At 40.9% G+C, this 23,420-nt stretch overlaps 1 protein-coding gene across 3 annotated transcripts in view; it reads left to right on the top strand.

Annotated features, from left to right (window-relative positions):
* The window catches only part of ITPK1 (inositol-tetrakisphosphate 1-kinase), a 184,068-nt gene extending 162,638 nt beyond the window's left edge, over nt 1-21,430 (top strand). For all 3 annotated transcript variants that reach the window (XM_089522429.1, XM_089522431.1, XM_089522430.1), the window contains 4 exons: nt 1,760-1,925; nt 11,669-11,736; nt 12,628-12,790; nt 17,542-21,430. In XM_089522429.1, the coding sequence (XP_089378555.1) occupies nt 1,760-1,925; nt 11,669-11,736; nt 12,628-12,790; nt 17,542-17,861 (717 nt within the window). In that variant the 3' untranslated portion in view covers nt 17,862-21,430. The remainder of the gene's footprint in view (nt 1-1,759; nt 1,926-11,668; nt 11,737-12,627; nt 12,791-17,541) is intronic.
* Nucleotides 21,431-23,420: the final 1,990 nt, after the last annotated feature.

The raw sequence follows: 23,420 nt of genomic DNA, 5'->3' as shown, positions 1-23,420 counted from the left end.
GTGATTCGCAGAAACCATGAAGAAGAAGGACAGGTTGCTCACCTGTAACTGTGTTTCTTCGAGTGGTCATCTGCGAATTCACACAAACCCGCCCATCCTCCCCTCAGTGTCTTGCTCTTGCTACTTTGCTGCCGCGCTTCAGAACTGAAGAGAGTGAGGCCGCTAGGGGCTATATATAAGGGTGGGTGGAGCTACCGCCAAAAAGTTGCAGAAAGTTGCAAACTATTTTCTGCCCAGAGATTCTAGAAGTTTCCGAGTATTGCTGCGCAGGCGCAGAATAAACCCATTTGTGTGATTCGCAGATGACCACTCGAAGAAACACAGTTACAGGTGAGCAACCTGTCCTTCTGGTGTCAACGTTACAGTATTTTTTTTATTACAAAGGTTAGATTAATGAAGAACTTTAATGACGATCTTTTATTCAAGACCAGTTAATGAAATGCTATTAGGTCATTCTCCAATGCAACATTGGAAGTTTCTAATTTGTATTAATATGTACAAGCATTAGATAAGTCTCCTTCCCAACTTAATTCCAGCTATCAATATCAATATGTTTATTGAATAGCCCGGGGACTGTTTCAAAATACCTCAAAACATAGTAATACAAGCAATGACTGACACACACACACACACACACACACACACACACACATATATATAATGTTAATAGAGTGCACTAAGTAGAATATACCGCAATACCATATAGATACGTATAATTCCAGCTATCAAATACTAGCCAGTTACTTAAAGCAAGAGTGGGCAACTTTAGTCCTACAGCTGTTGTTGGACTGCAGCTTCCACCAGCCCTTGTTAGCCTAGCCAGTGAAGAGAAATGATGAAAATTGCAGTCCAACAGCCAATTGATTTTTAGAAGGTTGTTACCTACTTGAAAGATACTCACATGTGCGCATGCACGCGCACACACGTGCACCTGGCTCTCCACTGCCCACAGAATAGCCGTTGGATGGCTTCAGTAGCTCTACAGTAACTCTGAGGCTTACTATAAGTGCATAGCTAGCTGTAACAGGTCCAAAACACACTGCAGAAATAATCTAGTTTCGGACTGCTTTAACTGCCTTGGCTCGGTGCTAAGGAATCCTGGAAATTGTAGTTTATTGTGGTACCAGAACTCTCTGACAGAGAAGACTAAATGTCTCACAAAACTACAGTTCCCAGAATTCCCTAGCATTGAGCCAGGGCAGGCTTAAAGCAGTCAGTATGTTTTGGACCATAGTTCCAAATGTGGAACTTCTACACTATGCTGAGACATACAAGCTTCCAGTCACCAAACTCTTCTGCATCAGAAGATGCAGGATAAAAATAAATTTTATTATTTTATTATTATTTATTATCACCTAGAGCCACTTCTGTAACTCTTGGCAGTATCTTCTATGTTAGAAAGCTTGAGAGTTGCAGTGACAACTTAGAGTACCTACAGTGTACACATACAGCAAACATAACTTTTGTTGTTGTTACTGTGCCTTCAAGTCATTTCCAGCTTATGGTGACCCTATCCTGGTGTTTTCTTGATGAAATTTGTTCAGAGGAGGCTTGCCATTGCCTACTTCCGAGGGTGAGTGCTTATGACTTGCCCAGGGTCAGTGAGTTTCCATGGCTGAGCAGGGATTCAAACCCTGGTCTCCTAGAGTAACACCAGTGCAACCATATATGAAACAATAACATTTGCCCTGAATTCCTAGTCCTTATTGAAATAAATGCATGGGTCTGTGTATGGCTTTGATTTCCCTCTATTTTTCAGATGGCTATCATATTCAACCAGGAAGGCCTCAAAGCCATTCAACCACCATGTGTGATTCAAAGCTTCATCAACCATAATGCGGTGTTATACAAAGTCTTTGTAGTTGGAGAGTCATACACTGTGGTGAAGAGACCATCAGTTAAGAACTTCTCAGCAGGTGTTTCAGGTAAGCTTAAAGAGGGACAGTTCAAAAATGTGAGCATGAACAGGACAGCATCTTGCTGATATCCTTCTTCAACCAGAAGAGAAAATGTGTTTCTTAAATTCTTTGAACTTGGGGAATGGTGGAGTGAAGACCCATGGAAATCTCTGGCACATTCTTAAACTTCCAATCTTATACCAGCCATTTCTCTGGTAGGCACATGAATGGAATACATGCAGAGAGCCATACGTATGCGTAAGGTTAAGGCTCTGTGAAATGGAGCATGAATACCACACTGTCATGATATGAGAACTAGAATGAGCCATCTCAAACTTCCTCTTAAAACAGAGGTACAAACACTTCAGCCTTACACATATTTGAAGTTCCGCTCCAAAAGCCCAGCTATGAAGGCCAGTGGTGAGGGATTATGGGAATTGTAGTCTTAGACATCAGGAGGGCTAAAGGTCCTCTAGCCCTGTCCTCGGAAATAACCAACAATCAAAACAGCAGCTGTAACTAGAAACTGTTCTATGGGCCCAGTTTTGGAAGCAACAGCACTAAACCTCTATTACTGGGATGAAAGTGGTCCTACCAATCATTGAACAGTTCCCACTCTGCCAGAAGTCATGCAAAACCCATCTCTCTCAGATATCAGGCCCACGGTTTGAGAACCACTGTTTTAAATAGCCCCTTAAAAATTTAGAAACTTATTTCTTGCAGCCTGGACTTTTTTCCTGTATGAATTAGTATGGCATGTGTTATGAAATGCACATGAATGAAATTCTTAGATTAAATAGATTATATGAACCCACTTGGTGTTTAGATTCTGCACCTGTGATTTATGGTGTCGTGGACAAGAAAAAAAGCACTTAGCTTAAAGGTTTCAGTAGATTTGTTTACTTTTTCTTCACTCCTAGCAAGTGAGAAATTCTTGGATGCAATCATAGTGCTTCCTGTGTCTGCCTTATAGTTGGCTCAACTGTCTTTCATGTTGAGTCTCTGCTCAATAAACTATGTTGTTCCTTTGTGCAGGTGCTTCATTACTTTTTAACCTAAGAGCCAGCAGTAGGATGCATTAAAATGTCTACATGCAGAAGACCCAAATTCCAAAATGAACCAAGTTTTTTAATAGAAATCATAATGCTAAGAAATGAGAATTGTTAATAAATAGTATTGCCATTGAGACTGGCAATTTAATCAGTAGATAAATCAACTAGACATTTAGCAGATTCACCTAAAGGAGCCAACTTGATAGGCAATGGTCAATTTTAAGCAATGTGACTGCAAGTTAAAAACACTTTTGTGGGAGCTTGTTTTTCTTCTGGTTTGTACTGTGTACAGGTACAGTATAATGAATAAGAAACCATAAAGAATAGTTTTAATCATATCGTGAGTGGTAGTTTGTTTTTTTAATTTTAAATTATTTCCCATATTTCTTCCTCGGAAAGCCATATTCTTTAGTGTCCACAAGAAAAATAGGGGTTTTTTTCGGTTTATATGGCCTACATGGCTCGAGCCCAGGCTATTTAAAGGTCTGTATTTCCCAGTACAAGCCCATTAGAATTTTAAGATCATCTGGGATGTCCTCTTCTTTGTCCCACCACCTTCTCAGGCTCATTTGGTGGGAACAAGGGGGTGAGGGCCTTCTTGGTGGCTGCTCCCAGACTCTGGAACTCCTACCCCAGAGAGGCCATGCTGGCCCCATTCTTGCTCTCCTTCTAGCGAGAGGTTAAAATAGTTTTTGCTGCTTGGTCTTTACAACTTTTTTTTAAAAAAATATTTCTTACCAAAAAAAGGCAGAAAACAATAACAAATACAAACAAAAACAAGCTAAAAATACAAATCCTTAAAAACCAACTTCAAAGATTCAAAGTCACATGGGATATAAAAGGGCAACATTACATAAAAACAGAGATGGACTCAGAACACAGAGATACCTTCTTTGCACCAGTTCAGTCAACGAAAGGGAATTATATTACAAAGGAAGACCCACTTCTGCTTCAATGTTATTGAGATAGGATATAAGTGGGGACCATCGTTCTTCGAAGATTCCACCCCTGCAACCTTCTAGATTGACCAGTGAGCTTTTCCATAAACCAAAAATTCCAAAATTGAGACCACCAATCAGTCATATTGACCTTTCCAGTTTTCCCAGACCTGGCAATTTCAATCCTGGCCAATGCCAACAAAAATGCAATAATATCTTTATTGTGTGATGTCTTGTTTTCATTAGTAAACACTGAAAGCAGTAAAAGTTCTGGAGAAGGGACAATTTTTTGCTCAGTTATTTCTGAAACTAAGGCGGGATACAGACCGCCCAAAAAGGGCGGTCTCCCGCTGTCCTGGTTTGCTCCACGAGGGAGCTGCAGTGGACAAGCCGCACAGCTCCGTCGCGTAACAAAAAGAACCCGCAAAAAGCAGCTTCTTCTTGTGGCGCCACAAGGCACCAATGGCGCACTTGCGGCATCACAAAGGCGCCGGGACGTGCGGATGCTATGCATCCGTCGCATCAAAATGGCAGTGCCCGTGTGTACAGGGCGCCACCATTTTGATGCCCCCGTCACATGCTAGGGGTGAGGCTGGTATGGACACTACGTCCTCAGCCAACCCCTAGCACGTGACGGGGGCGGCGCAAAGGTGCATTTAAACTGGGCCTAAGTTAACTACTGAGTACCAAAATGCAAATACACTTGGACATTAGTACCACATGTGCAGGAAGTTACCTCTATTACTACACCATCTCCAACAGCACGAGGTGGGGTTCTTAGTAATGCGTACAAGTTGTAGTGGTGTGAGGTACCATCTGTGCACATTGTACTAGTGTGAGGTACCTTTACAACTGTTGAGGTTGGGCTATTAATGCTGTGTGGTGCCGTTTTTCAGGGTTTCTAAGGGTCTGTATATAGTTTTTTATGTTTATTGTTTTTAATGCTTTTTAATGTTTGAATTGCTTTAATATATGTTTGCTTAATTGTATATTTTATCCTTTCATTTAACTTTAGTAACATTTTAAATCTGTACTGCTTTAAAATATTAACCACCTTGAGTCCTTTTATTGGGAGAAAGGCGGGATATTAATGATAATAATAATAATAATAATAATAATAATAATAGGTCTGATCCTTTGAATACTTCTTTGCATGGAATGAAAAATTATGTTATCTGTACATGCAGTGTTTGGGGCATTTTTTAAAAACCTTACTCCACCTGATGTACGTAAATTTATCACACAAAGTGAGGTCAAAGACGTAATGGCTGGCAACCATAGTTTTTTGTGGGTTTTTTTGGACTATGTGACCATGTTCTGGAAGAGTTTATACCTAACGTTTTGCCAGCATCTGTGGCTGGCATCTTCAGAAAATGCTAGCATGGAAGTGAGTGGGGTCTATATACTGTGTGACCCTTGGTTGAGAGGGTTTCTCAGCAGACAAGGGATCACTAATTAAATAGACACCTGGAAGCCTTACCATTCAACAACAGACCAACACACATATTAACATGTCAATCACTTCCTCTCAACCAAGGGTCACACAGTATATTATTATTATTATTATTATTATTATTATTATTATTATTATGCTTTATTTATATAGCGTGGTAAATTTACACAGCGCTGTACATACAAATAATAAAATAGATAAAGTAAACATGCCCATGGCATACAATCTAAAAAATAATAGCATAATACATATAAATAATACATAACAATACAGGAAATCTATACAGTGTGCCCGCGCCTAGTGCGGATGCATTTTACATGGCTTCCAGCTTACGCAGAAGCCTCTTGGGGAGGGAAACAATGATGCGCATGGCAATTGTGTGCGTGCGCCGCTCCGCCACATGCACGAGCCCCATTATTTCCTATGGGGCTCAAGCATAGGTGGATTTTCCCTTACGTGAGGGGATCCAGAACGGATCCTCCTGTGTAAGGAGAGGGCCCACTGTATATCCCACTCACTCCCATGCCAGCATTCTCTGAAGATGCCAGCTACAGATGCAGGTGAAAACGTCAAGAATAAACTCTTCCAGAATGTGGCCACATAGCCCCAAAAACCCACAAAAATTATCAGACAAAGTTTGATGCTTCCTTTATCAATAACTCATGTTGCTGAATATAAGCTGCATTTCACAGCATTTTCTCTCAGAACAAATTCAACCTTTTAAGGTTGTGGACCTTTCCTTAATTCAACTTAAATATTTGAATGAGAAATAAGTAATATTATAGCCCCAGATTGTTACAAGAATCAGGACATCAATAAGGAACTACTGCTTCACACAACACATAGTTAAAGTGCAAAATCTGAGATGTAGTGATAGTCACCAGCAGGGACAGGTTCAAAGGGGGAATCACACAAATTCACGGAGGATAAAACTATCAATAGCTACAACTCATCACAGTTTCCTCCATTATCCCAGGCAGCTTTTGTATATGCCAGTTGCTGGGGAATACAAGAAAGAGGATGCTATTTTATTCATAACCTGCTTGTGGCTTCACACAGGCATCTGGTTGGCTATTGTGAGAACAGATAGGCCTTTCATCTGACCCAGCATGACTCTTCTTATATTCTTAAATGCTTCTCTGATTTTCCAATCAGAATTATAAAATCTCTTAGGGGTGCCTTTCAGGCTATGTAGAGAACAAGAATGTATTTGCCTGAATCTGTTCTTGAAACCTGTGAGGCCTGCCACCAAGCCAGAACATAAGGCACATTCGGATGATCATTCTCTCCTGCTGTGTTTGTTTTTCTGGCACTTTAATTCAACATGGGCATCTTTGGTTGCATGAGTATATATAGTCCAGTCTGTTCAGTTTGATAAATTTACCTGTGTGTGTGTGTGTGTTGTCTTGTGTGCCTTCAAGTTGTTTCCGACTTATGGCTACCCTAAGGCAAACCTATCTTGGGATATTCTTGGCAAGATTTTTTGCCCAAGGTCACCCAGTGGGTTTCATGGCTGAGCTGAGAATAGAACTCTGGTCTCCAGAGTTATAGTCCAACTCTCAAACCACTGCACCACACTGGCTCAGGTGTGTGTGTTCATCTTTCAAAACAGGTGTTTTTAAATTGTGATCCATGAGCCAATCATGTGCAACCCCCTCCCTGATTTATTTATTTTGCTTTTCTTCCTGATACTTTGAAAATTGTTTTTAAATACTTTTTTGTGGAGGAGGACCACATTCTGGAACTTTCATCACATTCTGAAAGTGGTCCATCACCTCCAGATCTAGCCCCAGGAAGGAAGGAAGGAAGGGAAAGGAAAGTGGATAGGGTAAGATGAGATAAGATAGGATAAGATAAGATAAGATGGGGGAGAAATAATAACATATATTAGCATGGCTGTCTTCCTACCCCCCTCCTGTCCCGCAACAGTGTCCTACCACATCATAGCCTTTTTGCTTTGAAAAACCACACAGGAACAAATGTTGTAAAGATTCCTCTTCCTTTTTTCAGCAAGTCTGCCACTTCCCCATCCATTATGTGAGATGCAGGAATGTAGTTATGGAAGGGCACAAAGGTATTGATCCCCCTTCCCTGGCCCATAAGAATTCTCCAATGAACTTTTCTAGCATTGCAGACACTGAGAGACTGAAAATTATTCACATCTAGACTTCATGTATTTAATGCAACTGTATTCCCTTGGGAATGTAGCCTGCCCCTTTTCTTTGGCTGCCTAAATTCTGTTTCCAAATGTTCACCTGAAGTTTTAAGTTATCGCAGTGCTAAAAAATTGGGGAGTGAAGGAAAATGTTAACTTGGGGTTTTAATTTGGGGAGCAATACCCTCATTTCCCCCCTGTGTAGCTATACCCCTGGTGAAATAGAATAATGTGTTGCTAATTCCAAATTAGGGTTAATGCAAATGCAGGGAATGATGACTCCAAAGCCTTTAGAGGAATTGTAAATGCCCATAGAGTTTCAAGGTTGCACTGCCCCCTAGTGTTTGTGAGTTAAAATATTTTTGGAGTCCAATGTGATTTGAACAGCTAAATTTAAGTGAGGAGAAGGGAGTGGAATCAGAAAATAGAAAGCCCTAGGAGAGGTCCTTCCCCCCCCCCCCCCCAGGACAAAATGTTGTCGTTGTTGTTTTTCCTGTGGAAAGTTAGAAGAATTGGAGGAATATAAAAGGCGATAGGATGAAATGTTTCCTTTTTTGTTGTTGTTGTAGTTAACTGCCCTCAACTCATGGTGACCCAATGAATGAGACATCTTTATTCCTCCCTATCCTCAACCACTCTGCTTAGGTCCTGCAGGCTCAAGCCCATGACCTCCCTGATTGATCCATCCATCCAGCGTGTGTTCTTCCTTTCTTTCTGCTACTTTCTCCCTTTCCTGTCATTATTGTCTTTTCTAATGAGTTGTGCCTTCTCATAATGTGGCCAAAGTTTGACAGCCTCAATTTAGTCATCTTGGCTTCCAGGGAGAGTTCAGGCTTGATCTGTTCTAGAAACCATTTGTTTGTCATTTTGGCCATCCATGGTATCTTCAGCTCTCTTCTCCAGTACCACATCTCAGATGAGTTTATATTTTTCCTGTCCTCTTTCGTCATTGTGCAGATCTCACATCTGTACATGGTGATGGGGAATACAATGGCTTGGATGATTCTGACTTTAGTGCTCAGTTGTATATTTTTACACTTTAGGATCTTCTCTAGTTCCTTCATGGCTACCCTTCCAATTCCTAGTGAAATGCTTTTTTAAATGGGGTTTTATTCCCTCAGAATGCCAGGTTAGAATCATAGAATCATAGAATAGTAGAGTTGGAAGAGACAACAAGGGCCATCCAGTCCAACCCCCTGCAATGCAGGAAATCCAAATCAAAGCATCCCCAACAGATGGCCATCCAGCCTCTGTTTGAAGACCTCCAAGGAGGGAGACTACACTACACTCCGAGGGAGTTTGTTCCACTGTCAAACAGCCCTTACTGTCAGGAAGTTCCTCCTAATGTTGAGGTGGAATCTCAGGAGCTGTAGAGTATCTGGATTTGCACATTTGACAGAGCACAAGCTTAGAGAACAATAATCCCGGAGCATAGTGTAGACACAAACAATATTTGGATCCAAGATGTTTTTTTTGTACCTAGTGAGTGCTGATAGTTAATGCAAACACCAGCTTTTCTGAAGCCCATGGAGGTGAAAGTGAAGGCTTAGCTCTAGAAGTAGTCTTTTAGGAACTCTGTTAGTAGTGTTTTCAGGGACATGGCTGCTATTTAATTGATTTTTTTTAAAAAAAAATTGCCCTGAGTGCCATCTTGGATTTTTCTAACCCCATGGCAATTCCAGTGTATTTTGGGATGTAAAAATGCCATGTACTCATAGGACATTCAGTGAATATAAAATGAAAGGTATTGTGCAACACCCAAACACCCAGAAACAGAAAACAAATGTCCATATGAGGCAGAATGGGACTTTCTTTGTTTGCTTTTCAGTATCTGACAGATCATCTTGTCTTCTGGGGAAAAAAAGTCATCAACATAAATTTGGTGTCCTAAATATATTGTCAGGGAAAAAATTGGTTGTAAACACAGACACAGGCCCTTATCAGATGGTGGGCTTTGCAGCTCCAATCCGGAGTCACTCCTGGTCCAACCATATGAATTCATGTTAAAACGTGATGTATTATCACACGTGATTGCTTTCTATGGGGAGTACTTCCGAGCCAGATCCAAAGTCAATCCAAAGTGACTCCTGGTTTTTGTGAATTCGGCAACAAGTGAATTCACAAAAATTGTTTCCAAGCCCACTTTGATTTCAATCCGAATTGGTCTGGTGTGAAATGCAACTTTGCTTCTGTCCTGGTACACTCCCCCCCCCAAACTTCCAAGGTGGCAAATTTCCCATGATGCAGCGCTGCAATTTTGCTCCATTTGCTTCTGGTACTCCTTCAAGAATGGAGGCTGCATAATATTTCTATAATAATAATAATAATAATTATTATTATTATTATTATTATTATTATTTCTTTCCTGCCTCTCCTCAAGGCTGGAGATAGGGTACCCAAAGGAGAACAAGGCACCCTGCCTCCAGCCTTGAGGAGAGGCAGGAAAGATTTTTTTATTAATAATAATAATAATATTTCTTTAATAACAAAAATAATTTATTTCTTGCCTCTCCTCAAGGCTGGAGGCAGGGTACCCAAAGGAGAACAAGGCACTGCAAAATAATAATAATAATAATAATAATAATAATAATAATAAATTATTAGTTTGCTGAGGCACCAGAGCTCTCTGGCAGAGAATGCTCAATGTCCCACAACACTACAGTTCACAGAATTCCATAGCACTGAGCCAGGACAGTTAAAGTGGAGTCAAACCAGATTATTTCCCCAGTGCAGATGCAGCCTAAGAGAAGGCAGCTGTTACAAAGGGAAGGAGAGTGGAATAGATTCAGGGAGGTGGTACTTTAGGGAACATGGAGATTAAGGAAACCTGGATCATTTCTGCACTCCTCCAAAATGGGTCTCCTTCAGATCCAAAGGATTTACTTCCAAGTAAAGCTGCAGCTTCTACACTGATTATTTTGCAGTGAAAGAAATTTATTATTATTATTATTATTATTATTATTCCTTAATAACAACAATAATAATAAATGGATGTGGGCTCTGACAGGGAGGATAGATGTAAATGTGGCCAAAATGGATGTGGGCTCTGACAGGGAGGATAGATGTAGATGTGGCCGAAATGGATCTGGGCTCTGACAGGGAGGATAGATGTAGATGTGGCTGAAATGGATGAGGAGAATGACAGGAGGATAGATATAGATGTGGCTGAAATGGATGGGGGCTCTGACACGGAGGACCGTTTCGGTTGGGCTGCCAGGGATGGGAAAATAGAAGGGAGGAAGAAACGTGAAGCCATCATTCACATGAAAATGGAACCAGGAAATGGCCCCCTTCTTCACCCTGGAAGTGCAAAGGTTCACGATGTGTCCAGAGCCCCACTGAGCATGCGCAAGGGTCCCAATTTGCATTGGTGAATCCGCATGGTATATACTGGTGTGGTAATTTAATGCGCACTCGCCTGCTTTGACTCAAGAATGACCACAATTTCGTTCTTCACATGTGATAATTCATCACATGAATTGCCATGGATTCGAATTGACTTTGCTTTCCCATCACTTCAGTCAGATTGGCTCTGGATTTTAGTTCAAATTTCAAGTGTGATAAGGGCCACAGACATACAGACACACACAGAGAGAGAAAGCAAATTTAAAAATGGATATAAGCCCTGAATGAAAAAAGCTATTTTTGTTTATTTGCAGGAAAAGCTAGTATTCTTATCCCAGTAACAAAACAGTACCCGCTGAAAGAAGTGTCCTCCCATTTCTCCACCAGCAGGCAAAAATCATTTTATTTAGACTGACATCTGTCTATCAACTGGTTGCTGTGGGAAGGTCTTTCAATGGGGCAAGGTCCACTTTCTCCCACATTTGCTATGCTTCAAATGCTTTAAACTGTTTTAATCCAGTGCCATTTTAATACAAAATTTATTTAATAGCTTTTAAATTGATTGATTGTAGTGGTTTTCTGTTTTAATCTACTTTGAAAAGCCATCTTGGGTCTGCATGAGACAAAAGCAGGATTGAAGTAAATAAAGTATCATTTTTGGAATCAAATACCAAGGCAGGAATTTGGGCTTGGGGGGGGGGGGGCTTTCTTTTTCCCCCGTGGCCTCAAAATTTCTGGAGAATTTGTATCTCCACCTGTATATAACCTAGACATTTCAACTTCCAGAATTTTGTTTATAACATTAACATTATACTTTCAATTTACAGATAGAGAATCAATATTTTTCAACAGCCACAATGTATCAAAACCAGAATCTTCTTCCATTCTAACTGCAGTAAGTATTGCGAGCTTCTTTCTGGAAATAATTACTTGCTAAATGGTTCACATTTTGTATAGTTCTCTGAATTAGTAGTTGTCTGTTCTTAATTCAGTCTAGATATCATTGCTGTAGCTCAGAATCATCTAAGAAAGCTTCTTGACATGCCTTGTAGTGTCTTTAATCTCACAGTTAACAAAGAAAGCTGATCTACCAAGTTGCATGTTGTTTATTCTGACTTGTCTCTCTAAGGGAGAGATTTGGGGGGGGGGGGGCTATGTTTTTAAAAAAGCTATATCTAGAAGGATCTCCCAAATCAACCTGTCTGGAGGATTTGGGGAATATAGTCCCAAGAATTATCTTTGCAAAATCTCTTTTAGAATCTTAAGCAGAGCTCTTTCCTTTCATCTGTTGTTCTTGTTCTTGTTATTTAAATTGGAAATGCCCAGGATTGAATGCAGGACTTCTTGCATACAAAATATGTGCTGTGCTATTGAGTTATGCAAACATGTGCTGAAAACCTCAATAATTCCCATAAGACACCTGGGAAAATTTGCAGTTTGATGTATAAATCAGACCACAGATTTTAACTATACTGATAGCATAGATACTTGAGTAACCAGACCTCTTCTACGATTGTGTAACCATAAGATCATTCTGTGAGTTTCAGGTGATATCTCTTTTCTAAGGTCTATTGTATCAGTCTTGAAGTAAGTTAATTAAATTTAACCTAATTAAATTAATTAGATGGAAAAACCTGACACTTTCCCAAAGACTTAGATTTAATTGATTGACCTGCTATTCTTGTTTAAATTTGATGGAAGGAAAATAGGAGAGCTTTGTAATTGGAACTCTGCTCTCCCCATTTATTAAACATGCCCCCGTTTTTCGTCTCCTTTCTCTTTGTAGCTCGATAAAATAGAAGGTGTGTTTGAGAGGCCAAATGATGATGTCATCCAGGCAATCTCGAAGACGCTGAGGCAAGCGCTGGGAATTTCTCTCTTTGGGATTGACATCATCATTAACAATCAAACTGGTCAGCATGCTGTCATCGATATTAATGCATTCCCAGGTAAGAGTCAGCTGCTGTAGTCTGTTAAAATTAAATGTAGAACATCCAGCATAGTGTAGTGGTTTGAGTATTGGACTACAACTCTGGAGTTGTTCTTGTTGTTGTGTGTCTGTAAGTCATTCTTGGCAAGACCAGGGTTCAAATCCCACAGACATGGAAACCTACTGGGTGACCTTGGGCAAGTCACTCTCTCTTAGCCTCAAATTCAGCCAAGAAAACCTCTGATAGGTTCACTTTATGGCCGCCATAACTCGGAAACAACTTGAAGGCACACAACAATGACTAATGTAAGGATTTACTTAAGCCCCTTTCGGAAATGTCTTACAGTCAAGGAAAGTGCAGTGGAACAGTCCAGAGCCTGTTAGCTACATCCCCAACATCATAGTATTTGCTGGCTTCAACCATGACCACTTCAAGGTGCAGCTGAAGGTCTGAACAGGAATCTATTTAGGTGACTTCCTGTTTCAATGTATGGGCTGTAATCTCAGGGAGGAACCTACACTTGAGAACATCTGTATGCTCACAGAGGCTCCATTTTAGAGCTTCCATCACCATGGAAGTAGTGTGATGAGGCTCCAACAGGAAATGATTTTGTCAGCAGAATGAAGATGGGATAATTGCCCCTACCCAGAATCTGCCCTGGAGAATAGGAAGGCTCTCCAGGGCCAAGTTTCAGCTTTTGAGGAAGTGGAGACATATGAAATTTTCATAGCACTGTCAATTAACAAACAAAGAGGATGGCTTTCATTTGATTCATGGTGCCTCTGAGGTTTACCACACAGGGCTTTTTTCAGCTTTTTGTCACTCCTGGTTCAGCTATGCGAATTCACGTTATAACGTGAATGTTTTATCACACCTGGTTGCCCTTCCATTGCCCTTCCAATAGGTCACAGGGAGTCAATGGAGCCAGGATCGGACTAAAGGAGCAGGCACGGGATGATGGGATAGGTCACAAGGGGTCACTGGGGCCAGGATTGGACTAAAGGAGCAGGCAGGGGACGATGGGATAGGTCGCAGGGGGACACTGGAGCCAGGATCGGACTAAAGGAGCAGGCACGGGATGATGGGATAGGTCACAGGGAGTCACTGGAGCCAGGATCGGACTAAAGGAGCAGGCGGGATGATGGGATAGGTTGCGGGGGTCACTGGGGCCAGGATTGGACTAAAGGAGCAGGCAGGGGATGATGGGATAGGTCACAGGGGGTCACTGGGGCCAGGATTGGACTAAAGGAGCAGGCAGGGGACGATGGGATAGGTCGCGGGGGTCACTAGGGCCAGGATTGGACTAAAGGAGCAGGCAGGAGATGATGGGATAGGTCACAGGGGGTCACTGGGGCCAGGATTGGACTAAAGGAGCAGGCAGGGGACGATGGGATAGGTCACAGGGGGGCACTGGAGCCAGGATCGGACTAAAGGAGCAGGCACGGGATGATGGGATAAGTCACGGGTCACTGGAGCCAGGATCGGACTAAAGGAGCAGGCGGGGGATGATGGGATAGGTTGCAGGGGGTCACTGGAGCCAGGATCGGACTAAAGGAGCAGGCAGTGGATGATGGAATAGGTCACAGGGCATCACTGGGGCCAGGATCGGACTAAAGGGGCAGGCAGAGGATGATGGGATAGGTCGCAGGGGGTCATTGGGGCCAGGATCGAACTAAAGGGGCAGGCAGAGGATGATGGGATAGGTTGCAGGGGGTCACTGGGGCCAGGATTGGACTGAAGGAGCAGTCGAGATGATGGGATAGGTTGCAGAGTGGCAGAGAGGACGAGACAGCATGAAGGAGGAGGAGGGGGATGAAGGAGCAGGACGCAGGGGGCCAAGGGGGGCAACATCAGAGTGATCTTCCACAACAGACCAATTCAAAGTGAAATCAAAGTGAGCTTGAATGCGAATTCTGTGAATTCACTTTTTTCCCAATTTCACCGAAATGAAGGGTCACTTTGGAATCACTGCAGAAATGCCACGGAAGGAGTGCCCATAGAAAGGAATCATGTCTGATAACACATTCATGTTATGATGTGAATCTGCATCGTTGAACCTGCAGTCACCCCAGATCTGAGCTGCAAAACCTCCAAAAAGCTCCATGTGATAAACACCTCTGTCTCCCTTTTCTGTCCCAAAGCTGATTTCATTAGTTATCAAATACACATCAGCCTCTCTGCACTCTTTTACTGTTTCTTCATTTTAGCCAGCTATCTCCCTCCAATAGTATCTATGTAATACATCCTCTTGCTTTTCTAGATTATCCCAAACTGGAATTATTCCTGTGAGCATTCCAGCCATTTACATGCTTCCAAGGGTCAGATTCTTTCTATCTGTTCCCCTTCTTTAAAACTACAAGATTTGAATAAAGTGCTGTACAGGTGAAGTTATTGTTCCATATGACTGCCATAAACATGGTGACTGAACATAGCTTGTTAGATCGGTTGTGGGACTACTGCCATACCTCTTGTCATTAACTGCCTGTGAGTCAACCCCAACTCATGGCGACCCTATGGATGAGACTCTCCAAGACTCCCTGTCTTCCACTTCTCTATTTAAGTTTTGCAGACTCATACCCATGATTTCCATTATTGAGTCTAGACATCTGGTGTGTGACCTTCCTCTCTTTCTGCTACCCTCAGTCTTTCCCAGCTTTATTGCCTTCTCATTATGTGGCCAAAAATGACAACCTCCATTTGATCATCCTGGTTTCCAAGGAGATTGCAGACTTGATCTGTTCAAGGATCCATTTGTTTGTCTTTTTAGCTGTCCGCTGTACCCTCAGCACTCTTTTCCAGCACCACATCTTAAATGCATTTATTTTCTTTCTGTCTGCTTTCTTTACTATCCAGCTCTCACATCAGTACATGGTGATTGGGAATACAGTGGCTTGGACAAATGTAACTTTAGTACTCAGTTGTATATCTTTACCCTTTAGGATCTCATCTAGTTGTTTTATAGCTGCCCTTCCCATCTGTAGTCTTCGTCTGATTTCTTTGGTCCACGGCACAGAAACACTTACTATTTTGATTTCCTTCCTTGGGTGGTATGATGATAAGAAAAGCAGGTTTAGACTCAAAAGAAGGAGCAGTGAAGATAGGAGGAAGGAACATCAACAATCTAAGATATGCAAGCGACACTATAATACTAGTGGAAAACATTGCAAACTTGGAACAATTACTAAGGAAGGACAAAGTCAAAAGTACAAAATGTTGAACATTAAGAAAACAAAAATAATGACCACAGAAGACATAGATAAATTCAATCTAGACAATAAGGAAATCAAAATAGTTAATCTTCTGTTTGAGAGGCAAAGAAGGGTCGAGCCTGGTTAGTACTTGAATGAGAGAACACCAGGGAGTACCAAGTGTGCAAAGGAATAATCCTGACTGAAATATGTTTTTGAGAGCCACAGTATAGCTCCAGGTTTATGTAATACAATTTGTGATTCTGCAGGAGGCATTCATGTGACACATGTATTTTCTGCAGCAGTCCCAATATGTGGAGGTAGTGTTGAGGTTTAGGGGAAGTGGGGAAATAACTTGAATGGCAGTAATATAGGAACTGTAGTTTGACTGTGACAAATAACCTATTTCTCTGAATTAAAAGGTTTAACCAAACCAAACAAAATCAGTTTTGGGACATGTCTCCTGTGTTTGGATTAACATTTCTTACTATAGACCTTAAAATGTCCAGATTTCCTTGTTTATTTTATTCTGTCATGAGGATTTATCATTGCTCTGGAAAAGAATTTGCCTTAGAAAGAGTGCAGCTAGCAACTTGGTAGGTTCCCTTTATTTTGCAGCACTCTCACATCACTTTGGAGTAGAAAGTTGTTTTATCTCCTTCTTTCCTTCCATGTTTAGACATCTAGGGGTTGTTCCAGCTAAACTTAATTCCCTCTCCTGTCCTGTCATCTTAGAAGGTTCCAAAGGAGGAAAATGCTATGATGAGACTGGAAGTCCCACTACACCATCTTTTTAATCATTACTTTGATTCATCCTGAGCATATGGTGTGCTTGGAATGGATTGTCAACCCCATCCACTCTGCTGTATACTTTTAATTTTTAATTAATTTATAATAAAAGATTGCCTTTCTCCCAAAATGGAATCCGCGCCCATAAATCTCTCCTTAATGATGAGTTATTGTCCTCCTTCCAGCATTGTCATTCATTGTTGTCAATTAAATTAAAATTTGTCATTTCGGGTTGTCATTTTCAGAAGTTGGAGAAGTTTTTGGCCTGCAACTCCCAGAATCACTTGAGAGTTGGATCGGCCTAAAAAGTAGCCTAAAAAAGTAACTTTTCCAAGTTCTGGTTACTTTGTTATATTGACCCCAAACAAGCATATATATCATATGGAAAATAAATCCACTATGAGTGTAGCCACACTGCAGAAATAAAGCAGTTTGACACCACTTTAACTGCTATGACTCAGTGCTGTGGAATTCTGGAATTTGCAGTTTGACAAGGTATTCCATAACACTGAGTCATAGAAGTTAAAGTGGAATCAAACTGGTTTATTTCTTCAGTGTTGCAGCAGCCTATGAATGCCAAAGTAATATTCTTGTGTTTTTTAGAGGTGCCGGTGATTTAATATCTCTGTTGGTTGTGGTCCCATGGAAAGTGACCTTTTGTTAATAGTTGCTCCCTGCATACTTTGGATGAGAAGAAAGATGGAATGAACCTATTGAAAGAACTCATCTTGATTGGAAAAACTGCCCTCATCTGATTCTTTCTTACCTCTTTCTACCTAATTCTTCTCTCAGGTTATGAGGGTGTCTCGGAGTTCTTCATGGATCTCCTGAACCACATAGCTACCGTCCTGCAGGGCCAAGCTCCAGAGGTGTCCCAGCTAAACCGTAGCAAACATCTGGCTGAGCAAAACAGCAGCCTTGTGGGGGAGCGGACATGCTGTGTTGCTGCAGCCTGCCGGAGCCTGGTGGGCAAAGACTCCTGGATTGTGGACAGCGAGACCAACAGCTCCATGAAGCTTCAGCACCAGAGACTAGGCTGTAACTCTGCGGTGTCTCCAAGCTTTCAGCAACACTGTGTTGCCACATTGGCAACGAAAGCTTCCTCCCAATAACCCAATCTGTGCCACAGACTGAAAGAAAAAGAGAGAGAAATAACCCTGTAGGCTCAAGGACCAGAACAGGCTGGTTGATAATGCTACTACTAAACAAAACAAATCTTTGTTGATTCAACACAAATTTAAAAATGAAAACAAAATTAGTGGTCTGGGTCCACTTCATCAGATTCCTATTGTAGATCTGTAGTGAATTTACACATGTGTATGTGTATTTCTGTGTGTCTGTGTGTGCATGTGTCTTAATCATTAGACCTTAATATGGGAGGATGGGTTTTATATTCCACCCCACCCCACTTTCTCCCTTCTTTATAAGTTTTAGGGATCAGGATCTCAAGGATAAACCTCAAAGACTTGATAGAATGATGCTAAAATGTGTTCAGATGTTCTTGGTTTCTTCCCAACACAACCCAAAGAGTAAAATGAGATGCTACATGTTTTTATGTGTGTACTGAACACAGTAAAACCTAAAAGCCTAAGTTTGGTGTTGTTTACTTTGATTAGAGTCACCTTCAAACTGTCTCCTCTATTTCATTTGTCACTGTGAAAAGTAGAGTATATCACCTTGTTAAATTTAATAATAGATGGAAGTTGTTGCAACACTGCTAGTGTCGTTTGCCAAAGGTGGGAACCATGTGGCCCTCCAGATGATGGACTGCAACTCTCAGCAGACTTAGCCAGGAGAGCTGATGATGGGGGATGCTGGGAGTTGCATTTCAGAAACATCTGGAAGACCAGATTATTCCTGTCTCTAATTTATCTTGTCTCACTAGTGGTTGGGAATATTAGCATATCTGACACAAGGGGTAACCCAGGGATGTTCATTTTTAACTAGTGTGTCTTCATTTTCTGCTGCTTTCCTGATCCTTAAATCACAGTAGATCCAACTCTCTTTGCGACTACTACTCCCTCATTTTCTCGACAATGAGCACAATAAGAGAGTAGAAGCTTAGAAGAGTTACTTTTTTGGACTTCACCTCCTAGAATCCTCCAGCCAATGTAGCTAATGTAATCAAAAATAACTTCCCCAAGTTCTGATTCCATTACACTACTCTATCTGTGTCTCTTTCGGTTGATTCTCTGGGAGAATATCACAAGGACAATGCGCATTAACCTGTCTTTTGCAATCTGGTCATATGTTCAGACCCATGAGCAAAGCAAAAGTGCCCCCTTATGCCTATTTCTTTCAGTGCAACATCATCTTTGTCCATCTTCTAACTGGTCAGGACTTTGAGAAGGTATTGCTTATGAATTTCTTGGTTTCCTCCCTCCTATTTGGGGCACATGTTCAAATTGTTAAAGAAAATGCTATTAAAAGTCTCATACTTGTGATATTCACTAGTGGAATAACTGAATATTTACATGGGCTTGGAGTCAATGGACTGGTTTGCACATTGCCTAGAATGGGGCTCTCTGTATAAGGTGAGGGAGTTTATGAAAGCACAACAATCAACTGAGATTCAATAGGGTGATGCTACTGATGAAAAATCTTCCTTGACTGAAGCAGGAAGAAGGCGATTCTCCTTAGAGCCCACCATGGGCCCTCAAAACCTGCACCAAAGGGCTGGGAAACCCTCTGGTGCAGATTTCTTGGTGTTGTCAATGGATTGGGAGGATAGGGGAAGGGAAGGGAAGAGAAGGAAAGCGGGAAGGCCTCGTTGTGTTAGTGGATGGCAGCTAGCATGTTGGATTTGGGCCAGAAGTGGACAAATCATAAGAATGTGGTCTCCTGTCAATTTTTCTGACTGCCACACCTTCCCTCTCCCCTACCCCTTGAAAATATGTTTTTACAAAGGAGTAAAAATGGGAGTGGAATTCCACTTTCTTTTGTAGTGCAGTCTGCAGCAGATCCAAGGGTGACAGAGCTCACTCACATGGAGTCAGGCTGTAGTGCCATGATGTAGGCCATAGGCATAACCTCTCTCCCTGTTTTCTTCTTTTTCTTGGAGGGGAAAAGGAGCATATTGAACATGCAGGTATATAGGCAACGCCACATGTTATTTTGTGACGTTATACAAGGAAGCATGAGTGCTCACAGTCCCTCAGAACTGGTAAAGATAATCCATTCCTGGAAGTGTGTAACATATTATCCCCCCACTGATGTTAGATATTTTTAGATCTTTAAGAAGAAAGAGAACTGAGGAGTCTCATGAAATTTTGGGTAGGGGAAGAGGGAAGTGACCAGAAATAATGCAAAGACATGTATTTGTCCAACACTCGGGGGTATATTTTGTGGAAAGCCTATAAGTTTTAGTTTTGTGTGGGGAAGGGGGTGGGGAGAGAGAGAGAGAGAGAGAGAGGTTAATATCGCTATAGGATTTTGTTTTTTACAACTTCAGAAAAACCCCTGCAGTAGATTATAAACACTATTAGTCTTTTCTTTATTAAATAAAAGACTGTTAAATAGAATTTAAAGATCATCAGACATTCATTCTGGACTACTGTATCAAATTTTGATCATAATGATTCTAAATAATTACCTCCCCCAATCCCAAGATTTGTTGAAGTGTCATAATAAATTGTAGAGTTTTGCCTGTGATTGTTTTACATGCAGTGGAGTAAATACGAAGCATGGGTTGAACATGGATTTGTTAGCCACTTTGTGATAGAGCAAGCCCTTTGTAAATCCACGAGCTAAAAGAACAAACTGAAACCCTTTTGAAAAGAATTTTGTAAATTTTTCTTTTCAGCTTGATTTGGTATGGGTGTGCATGTAACACAAGCCACGACTTCAGGTTGCCCTAATGCATGGCATTTCTGAAAGCAGCTAAGTCTCCAGAAACGTTTAGTAAATCAAAATTCATGATGCCATCTTGTTGAGTGTCAGTATTGTAGTGTTGCACACTGGCTGCTCCTTGTGTGGGTCAAGAAGCAAACATCTTGAGGTATCATCATGCATCTTGCTTTACAGAACATTACAAGGGAGAGCAGGAGGAGGAGTTGTGAATTTAGCCCTTGCTCTTGGAGAGCAGGCAATCTGGAGCATATATGGTTGTCATATGGCATTACTATCTTACACATTTTTTTTTTGTTAACCATTACCCCAACCTTTACCCATCATTTGTGGAAGTGGCAATATTAAAATTGGATTATGGGACAAGCAAGCTAAAAGAGAAAATGTTCAGTCTAGTTAAGTAACAGGAGATGTTTCAGAATTGTTTACATCAATCTGCGTATTGGATCCAATTGCAGTGTCCTTATGCTGTTTCTAATTTTAATGACTAAATTTATTTTCATGGCTGCCTTCTAAATTTTGGTTGGCTTATTTTGCACTGCTTGTTTTCTCCAAAATAAACTACTGAAATATAATTATGCGTTTTATATTTGTTTACAAATGATTATTAAGTATATTTTGTAAAGTCTCTGAAGTCTTAACAAAGAGTATGTCTTATAGAAATGCATCCCAGATCTTAACTATAACCAAAGCCTGACTTTTAATTCTGTACCCTGGTAAGTTGCCAGCATCTTTCTCACCATAACTATAACTGATGCTAATTTAAGAGAAATTATGATGTAATTTTTTTTCATATCCCACAACTATTCTGTAATTAGATGGCATTATAACTGGATTCATCAAGTATCTTGTTGTTCTTTTGTTCATTGCTCTACTGTCTTAATATATTGAGTCTAACAACAAAAACAATAATATAATCCTGCTAATTCCTGTAGGTGTCATGGAAAACATGGGTGTGCAGCTATGAATAACACAGCAGTGAGTAAGTGTTGCTAGAATTCAAACAAAAAGCAATTAAATCAATTTTATATCTTGGACTGCAGTTGCACAATAGCTCTGTCTTGAGCTTCTTGTTTGTTTTGGGGATGTTTCCATGTTTTTGTCTCAAAGGCAGCTTTCTGTGTGTAAACTTACCCTCCTGAATATCTTCACATTTGGTCATGCATGATATTCCCTGTCAAACATAGACTTTAAATATTTGAAGGAGTGTCATACTGAGGATGGAGCAAGCTTGTTTTCTGCTGCTCCAGAGAACAGGACACGGAACAATGGATGCAAGCTACAGGAAAAGAGATTCCACCTCAACATTTGGAGGAACTTCCATGATAGTAAGAGCTGTTCGACAGTGGAACACACTCCCTTGGTGAGTGTTGGAGTCTCCTTTTGAAGGTCTTTGAACAGAGGCTGGATGGCCATCTGTCAGGGGTGCTTTAATTGTGAGTTCCTGCATGGCAGGGGGCTGAACTAGATGGTCCTTATGGTCTCTTCCAACTCACGTGATTTTAAGGAGATATGCTGTTTAAATGATGCATGCATCCTAAGAGGTCAGAAGCTGCACCAAAGCTACGTTGCAGTCCTTAGGACTGGAGCGTAGCTTTGGCGCAGTTTCCAGCCTCTTAGGATGCATGCAGCATTGAAACAGCATACCTCCAATGTGACCCAAAGCAGCTTTATTTTAGCCTGTCTGTATGGGCCCTTTATCCTCTTGTTAGTCCTGACTAGGGTAGATTCATTCAATTACTAAGATTTACTTGCGTGTTAACTCACCATTTAGCAATTGATTTATCTGGTCTAGTCTAGCTGGGATTAACCAATAGGATCCCAGCCATGGAGTCAAAACAGTCGAACATGTTTCTATCTGGATGAAAAACAGCAACATTGTTCTGAGGTTTTCAGTATGGCTCAGTTTGGCCCAGGAAAAGCCACCTGTGAGTGACAGGTGCCTATTGGATAGCACCGACAGACCATGGGTCACTTTTAGTACTGCAGTGCAAACTTTTATGACTTTAAAGTAGGAGGTTCAGTGAAGGATGAAAGTTATTATGCATAAATTCATATAAGTTTCTTTAAATGTTTTTCTTGTTCTCCACTTTTTAAAGAAAAGTACAGCCATGTGATGAATGGTCTGTGTAGCAAGGTTGAGGGAAGGCTTATTTTGCACTGGGAAACAGCTTATTGAAGTAATGTTCAGTGTTCATGTGTGTTCATTGCAAAGAACACTCAGTGACTGTCCTTAGAATATTATGTATATTTTCCCTGGGACAGTTATCTTTGGCAAGGAACTGTTTCAACAAACATGTTTAAAAACAAAGCCTCAGCAATGGCCAGGCTCCTGAGATCTTTATTAGGCCATTTGGCCACACCATCATATATAGGAGGTATTGAAAATCCAGGAAATATTGAGGACACACATGAAGCCATCCTTAAATATACCTTTTGTTTGTAAAGCATGTGTGTTACACACCGCTCATTGATAAAAGTGGAGACATTTGTGAACTTAATGCTGGAAGATTTGCCACAATTTAAGCATGAAAATGGGGGAGAGGTTGAAGTGTTCTAGTGAAATGTTCTGGGGGAAGGGTAAGCAAATTGGATAAGAAATAATTTGTCCAGAAATAGTTGGTGGTAGAGACTTCTTCAAATTAAAACGAAATTTTGAATTAAGTTGTTTTTCACATCATGGCTGATCCTAAATAGTTTGCACAGGGAGATGGTTCTGAAAGAATTGACTTTAGGTTGGGGTTTTTTTTTTTTTCAATTTTAAATCAGTTCAAAATTTATTTGCTATTCTTTTGAACAGTTTTTGTAATAATGAAGTAATCATT

This window comes from Sceloporus occidentalis, unplaced genomic scaffold (genome assembly GCF_023333645.1).
Source record: "Sceloporus occidentalis isolate IW3139 unplaced genomic scaffold, rSceOcc1.0.p SCAF_4, whole genome shotgun sequence".
Taxonomy (NCBI): Eukaryota; Metazoa; Chordata; class Lepidosauria; order Squamata; family Phrynosomatidae; genus Sceloporus; species Sceloporus occidentalis.
The sequence above is the reverse complement of the archived record's forward strand: the minus strand, read 5'-3'. Positions and strand labels throughout refer to the sequence as shown.